This window comes from Hibiscus syriacus, unplaced genomic scaffold, assembly GCF_006381635.1.
Source record: "Hibiscus syriacus cultivar Baekdansim isolate YM2019G1 unplaced genomic scaffold, ASM638163v2 tig00110461_pilon, whole genome shotgun sequence".
Classification (NCBI taxonomy): domain Eukaryota; kingdom Viridiplantae; phylum Streptophyta; class Magnoliopsida; order Malvales; family Malvaceae; genus Hibiscus; species Hibiscus syriacus.
Window position 1 is genome coordinate 136,804 of NW_024062746.1, and position 7,078 is coordinate 143,881.

At 32.6% G+C, this 7,078-nt stretch overlaps 1 protein-coding gene across 2 annotated transcripts; it reads right to left on the reverse strand.

Annotated features, from left to right (window-relative positions):
• Nucleotides 1–564: 564 nt before the first annotated feature.
• LOC120126703 (ras-related protein RABH1e-like) lies at nucleotides 565–3,284 on the reverse strand. Of its 2 annotated transcripts, none has more exons than XM_039144813.1 (6): nucleotides 3,045–3,284; nucleotides 2,514–2,584; nucleotides 2,070–2,158; nucleotides 1,763–1,874; nucleotides 1,368–1,458; nucleotides 565–708 (listed from the first exon to the last, which is right to left on the reverse strand). In XM_039144813.1, exons 1-6 carry the CDS (start codon nucleotides 3,159–3,161, stop codon nucleotides 580–582), a joined length of 609 nt encoding a protein of 202 aa, XP_039000744.1. In that variant the 5' UTR covers nucleotides 3,162–3,284; the 3' UTR covers nucleotides 565–579. The 2 variants fall into 2 exon arrangements, with proteins under 2 accessions (XP_039000744.1, XP_039000743.1); XM_039144812.1 differs by having other exon boundaries at nucleotides 565–723.
• Between the last annotated feature and the right edge of the window lie 3,794 nt (nucleotides 3,285–7,078).

Sequence of the window (7,078 nt, forward strand, 5' to 3'; positions counted from 1 at the left end):
AATTGTGATTTTTTAAGTTAAATGCATAAAATTTCGTACCAAATAAACTTAATTGCTATTTAATTTGAGTTCGATGAAAATCAATTCGAAATTTGGGTAATGCGAGTTATTTTTCAGAGTAATACTTTCATCTTCATATGGAATATAAACAGTTTAATTGAAGAATCAGCGTGAGCATTAAAGAACTAAAATATCAAATCTCAATAACAGAGAAACTGGCTATCCTAAAAGGCTAGAAAGTAATTTTCTGAGAGAAATAAAATGCTGGAAAAATAGTTAATAAAAGATATCAAAAACAATCTACACTATGATCAAAATCAAAGACTAGATTCCTATGATCCAAAACAGTTTTATGAAATAAAAGTTCCGACTACGATGAAAATAACAATTAAAAGATATAAAAAAAATCTACACTATTATCAAAATCAAAGACTAGATTTCTGAAATAGTTAATAAAAATGGACTAAATTTGCAGAGCAAAACAATGGATTTTGATCTGGAAAATTTTGTTTACCTTGTATTTGGCGGTTGAAAAAGAAAACAATGCTTGAATGCTTCTTTTTCACTACACATGCGTCTTTAACATGGACAACCACCTCCTAGCTGCTCTGTTTGGGAAGAATTGGCGGTGGATTTCAAGTTCACATCAACCATGTCTTCTTGTTTTGTTGAAGAAAGAGTTTCCATCCCCGGTAAGGCAGCCGCGATCTTGCGGAACAGAGGCTGCAATTTCAGATTTATAATAATAAATATGATTACTACAAAGTCATCTTGCCTAAAAACATCGTGTCAAACACATTTTGTATCCAAAATGGAGTGGTGCGAGTATACGGAAGATGTCGATGTCTGATTGGGAGTAGCCGAGGTGATCAACGCGGCCTGAGTTTCTACGTGAGACTAAATATTTGGTCAAGGACGCTCATACTTTTGATTAATTGTTCATCAACTTCTAACTAAAACAGGACATGTATCATTAGTTTGGACATCAGTACTAATTAGGACAGTAAATAAACGTAAGGTTTAACGAAAGATTTATAACACGGTGTGTTTGGTTGTATTTATTTATGAACAAGTTCGTTTATATTTATCTAAGGTTGATATTTTTTTTTCTAAAAGTGATACTTAATTCATTTAATATTTATGAACATATTTATAAACATTAAACAAATTAACCTAAACACAAATATTTTTAAATAAATTAACATCAGCACACATTTTTAAATAAATGAACAGCAATATGATTTTTTTTTACTAAGACTCCGGTTTACAATCCTAAAATTAAATAACAGTGTTCTCTCTCAATTAGTTTTACTGACTTTATAATATAACCATCAGTCTAGCAATCAATGTTGTTTTTCTATTCTTACCTTGATATTGAATCCTGCTTTTGCACTGGTTTCTATAAACATAACTTCAAGATCCTTTGCTTTGTTATCTCCTTCCTCTATAGAAACCTGCCTGTTTAAGCACCAAAGTCGATAAATGAAAATAACATTCATATTGTGTTTGGTTGATTAAAAATGCAAGTAAAAGAAAATAGGAGAAAAGAAAATTAAATTTTAAATGTAATTTATAGCAAAAAAGAGAAGAAAATATAAAATATTATTTTTCATTCTAATGTATAAAAAACAATTATTTTAAAAATAAAATGTAAGGGAAAAAATAAAAGAGATGTAAGTTAAGAGTTCAAAAATATGTTCTTTTACCAACTTTCTAAATTAATAATCAATATAGAAAGTCAATTTTCTAAATCATTACTAACCTTTTATCAACTAGATCAGTTTTGTTACCAACAAGGACAATAATAACATCGCTGCCTCGTTCCGTACGGACCTCCTCAACCCACTTAGAAGTATTAAGAAATGATTGCCTATCTGCAATCAGATAACTGTGGTTAACATATACACCAATATAATCATCTATTCATGTGAGTATATGCGATGCGAAACAAACAAACAAAAAGTTCAACTCTTAACAACATTCAATCCAAACCATAAAAGCTTTCCATGGTAGTTTTTTATCTGATGAAATCAAAAAGGAGAAAAAGGGTCGGGTAAACTCATACTCACTGGCTACATCATAGACTATTACTGCAACAGAAGAATCTCTGATATAACTTGGAATAAGACTCCTAAACCTCTCCTGTCCAGCAGTATCCCTGTGAAATTTGAAGATAAAAACTCAATACAATTGAATATTTCAAGAGTATGTTAAAAATCCAAACAAAGAAAATTAGATTAATTTGCATGTCATGCTATAATCAATTGCAAAACAACACTTCGGCATTGATGGCTTTTGATAGTTTATTATAAGAGGATAAAGTACACATCAGAATGAATTAGTTTCGATTTCTAAAAGTCATCAACCTTAATTTCACTAGAAATATGCTTGATTGCTTGTTTATTGAACATACAACAGCAATGGATCCAGGGCTAACAAAGAAAACGATGAACATAGGTATCCAAGATCTATATTGTTGAATATAGAAGTAATAAAGGAAGAAACTATATTACCAAAGCTGCAAACGAACCGTTCGATCTTCAAGATACATTGTTTTTGATAAAAAATCAATTCCAATGGTGGCCTGCATTTATATAGCAATTATTTAAGAAAATACACGTATAAACATCCCTTCAATTCCATTCTTCACTCTATATGATACAAGTGAAGTTGATGTTCATTAAACTACAAATTGTCATTTTAGAGAAAAGAAATCTAAACTGATTATTTAAAGAAGGAAAAAAAAAGAGATCTGCTTTAGGATTTTATGGAAAATTGAACAGTTTTTTTCTACATTACGAATCAAGCATTTTGTAAGGCTCATTATCAACAAAACAAGCAAAGAAGATGTGAAGACTCAAGATCATGATTAAGATTCGAAATCAATATTGAACGGAGAGATCAATAAGCCACATACGGAAACTAAATCAAATTCATAATGACGTAAGAAAATATAGGACTTGGAGAAATAGTCGAAACTCAAACGTTCATTGAATCTACATTAATCAACGTCAAATGTTAAAAGGAATTATGGAAAAGTTTACCTGGTAAGTGGTATCGAATTTATCGTACATGAAGCGTGTGATGATGCTGGTTTTGCCTGCGGATTGATCGCCTAAGAATACCAGCTTGTATTTCGCCAATGGGGACACTGTCGCCATTTTCCCAATTTCTCCTCTCTATTTTTGATTGAAAACAGAGTTTCAGACCTCTATCCCTAATGAAATAAATTCAGATTATGTTTAAAAATATTCTTATTATTATTATTCTGATTGAAATGGATTTTCAAAGTGACAGAAGAAAATTGAAGGAACGCTTTGAGTTTAATTCCATTTATATAGGGTACACTAGAAACCGCCAACTATGACACGAGGACGGCTAAGTGAAAATCTTTGAACCGGTTCTCGCTTTCCAGTTTTACTATTTTTCACGGTTTGTTATTGGCACAAACCAAATGACCATAATGGTCAACGAATTTACTTTTATTTTTTGAGATCTCAAAATTAAATATCACATATGTACTACTTATGTAGGAAATGACTATCCAGCTCAGTTGGTAGAGCACAAGGTTCTTAATCTTGAGGTCGTGGGATCGAGTCTCACGGAGGGCATTTCATAATTCGGAGATCTCTTACGGAAACTACTCTCAACCTGATTTTTGGGGGTAGCCTACTATCTTACCTCTCCCTTATTCCATATATATGGGAAAAAGGGACAACCATTTTTTTACTATTTATGTAGGGTACGAATCTTACTACTTTGTATTTATCTCAGATTTATTCAAAAAAAATATCACTAGAATAAAAATTAATATTAAAAGCAGCATTAATTTTAGATTATTAATTGAACTATCATCTTTTTTTTTCTATGTAAGGTAAAGATATATTACATAAAAATGTGTTTAAAATCACACCTTACAAAACTAAATTTCTTCCTCTAGATAGAAATTATTAAAAAAACTTTTTTATTTGTATAATTTTTTCACCGATAATTTTTATAAATCGATTAACAACTATTTATTTTAAATGCCATCATACAATTCAGAGTACGCAGGAAAAGAACCTTCTAATAAAAGTCACAAAAGTCATTTGCACTAATTTCCATGCAAGTGAAGGAAATTAACACGTAGCCTGCCTTGTTATTATATACAAATTCCCAGATTTAATACGATACAATCAGTGTTTAATGTTGAGCTTTCTTGTTTCTTCTTCCCTTCTAAGGATGCACATGGATTCCAACTCATTCTCAACTATCATACGCTTTTGTCAACTTTTCCCCTTTCTTCAAAATGTGATTGCATCCCCAGGTGTATTTCTCCATCGGAAATTTAACTCAATCGAAAGAAAATAAATATGCTAAAAGAATAATCCAAAGTTATGAATTCGAGGAAGGATCACGGTGTCCAGCAAGTGGAAGAAACCCTTCCTTTTCTTAGAAATGAAGCTATATAAATTAAGGCAGGAAGAGTCAACTGAAAAGATTTTTGCAGAATACATGCCGCCCAATGCATGCATGTGCAAATGGATATATAAGTTCCGGAATTCAGGTTCTGCCACCCTATGCATTTACTCACCTCATCTTCCTTTCCTTTTTCTTATCTTCTCTCCGTCACTCCCATCGCTTTTCGGCCCTTTATGGGGCAGCTTGTTCGTATTAGGCACCCATCTATACCAATGAATTCTCGCTGACACACCCATCTATACCAATGAATTCTCGTTGACAAGTGTCGGAATCGCCTTTCGATTGAGCTCGGAATTGGACTTCGACTTAAATTAATTGGGTTAGAGTCGCCACCGATCATTTTAAAATGAATTTGGGTGGGTTGGACATCGTCTTACCTGATCTGCGTCTTTCTAGTGATATGTCAGATTCGAGAGTCAGTTACAGTCAAGGAAGGGTTAGCAGCCTTGAGCTGCCCTTTCGGTACTACGTAATTTCCAGTTGTCTTTAATTAAGAAAGTTAAAAGTTTAAATTAAAAGGTAAAACAACAATCCAAAACTTACCTTTGATTGATTGAAAATGTACCCTTAAGAAGGTCAAAAAGTCATGTTAGATAAAATAGTAAGAAATAAATAAATAAATTAAATTAAAAAATAAATTAAGTAAAATGATAAAATAAAGAAAACAAAGATAAAATAGTAAGTAAAAATAATAAAGAAAAATAAAGAAAAAGAAGGAAAAATATAAATAAAACAAATAAACAAAATAATAATAACAAAGTATGAATAATATATATGTATATAAAATTAATAAAAAAGTAAATGTATAAATTAATAAAGCAAATAACTAAAATAATATATATACATATAATGATAAAAAATAACCGAAAAAGGAAATTACAATATATATATATATAGTAACAATACGCTTATAGTAAAAATATTTAAAATATATATATATATATATAAAATAATCAAATAATCAAATGAAAATACATAAAACATATAATAATAATAATAATAATAATAATAATATGAGTAATAACAGGAAATGAATGAAATAAATAAAAGGACTAATATAAAAGAAAAGTCAAAATTGGAATCAAATTCGGAAGAAAATTAGAGTTGATATTGCGAATTTGGGGGTGAAATGATGGAATTGAAATAACGGAGGACTAAAACTGGGATTAACCTAGTTTTGTTTGAAAACGCGCGAATCTGGCCCTTGGGTTGGGTCGACACGCAAACCCTGAACGAGTTATTAGGTCAAGTTTATAAGCAAATTTTTTTTAAAAAAAACTTCAATCCTCTTCTTCACTCTAAAAAATGCTCCCTCTCATATGTTCATCAATGGATGAACGGTCGCCTGGGTTCTTGATGAACCCAGAATTCGACCACCGCAACGCTGCCTCGCCGTCGCCATTGATCGGCGCCGGTCGCCAGTCATCTGCGGCAAAAGTAAAAAATTTTGTATTTTTTTAAAAGAGTTTCCTCCCCTCTCTTCAAATATCGAAACCGCTTTTGTAAAAAATCCCCGGGGAAGCGTAGATATGAAAAAGAAATCTCGAATTTTTTTGTGAAATGATGGAATTGAAATAACGGAGGACTAAAACTGGGATTAACCTAGTTTTGTTTGAAAACGCGCGGATCTGGCCCCTGGGTCGGGTCGACACGCGGACCCTGAACGGGTTATTGGGTCAAGTTTATAAGCAAATTTTTTTTAAAAAAAAAACTTCATTCCTCTTCTTCACTCTAAAAAACGCCCCCTCTCATATGTTTATCAATGGATGAACGGTCGCCTGGGTTCTTGATGAACCCAGAATTCGACCACCGCAACGCCGCCTCACCGTCGCCGTTGATCAGTGCCGGTCGCCGGTCATCGACGGTAATAGTAAATTTTTTGTATTTTTTTAAAAGAGTTTCCTCCCCTCTCTTCAAATATCGAAACCGCTTTTGCAAAAAATCCCCGGGGAAGAGTAGATCTGAAAAAGAAATCTCGAAAAGTTTTTGTTGCATTCGAACCAAAACGTCAAACAAGCAAAGATCACTCCCACATGCAAGCATCAACTGACGAAAAGGTCAGATTTTTACCTTTACTTTGCTTTCGAAAATAAAAATAACGCTTCGAATAACACTGCTCGTATCTTGAAAAAAAAAGTTTGTAATTATCGAATGTATTTCTCTCAAATTTTTGGGTATTTCGTGTACATCAATCGTAGTGTAATCATATGAAAATTCCCCCATTGTGTGTGAGATTACATGTTGTTTATAATTGAAAAAACCCTATTTTAAGACTCCTATTCAAACTGGAATCCTAACATTTGTTGGTTGCTTTGGTTGTTGACGTGAGAGCAGAGATTTCCAATGATGGTTGTGTGGGGCGAAACGTGCTGCGCGAGGGCACTTCGAGCAAAGGAGGCGGCGCACTAGGGTTTTTGGAAACCCTGGTCTTCGAATAACGCTGAGAGATTAAGAGATTAGGGTTTATATAAACCCTAATCCATATTGGTTCGAGCTGCACAGAATGTTGGGCAGCTGAGTCACTTGGGTCACGTGGGATTTGGGCCATTGTTGGGCTTCATTTTTTTGCATTTGGGCCCTGACACAAATATAAACAAATAAATGTGTAAATGTGTGC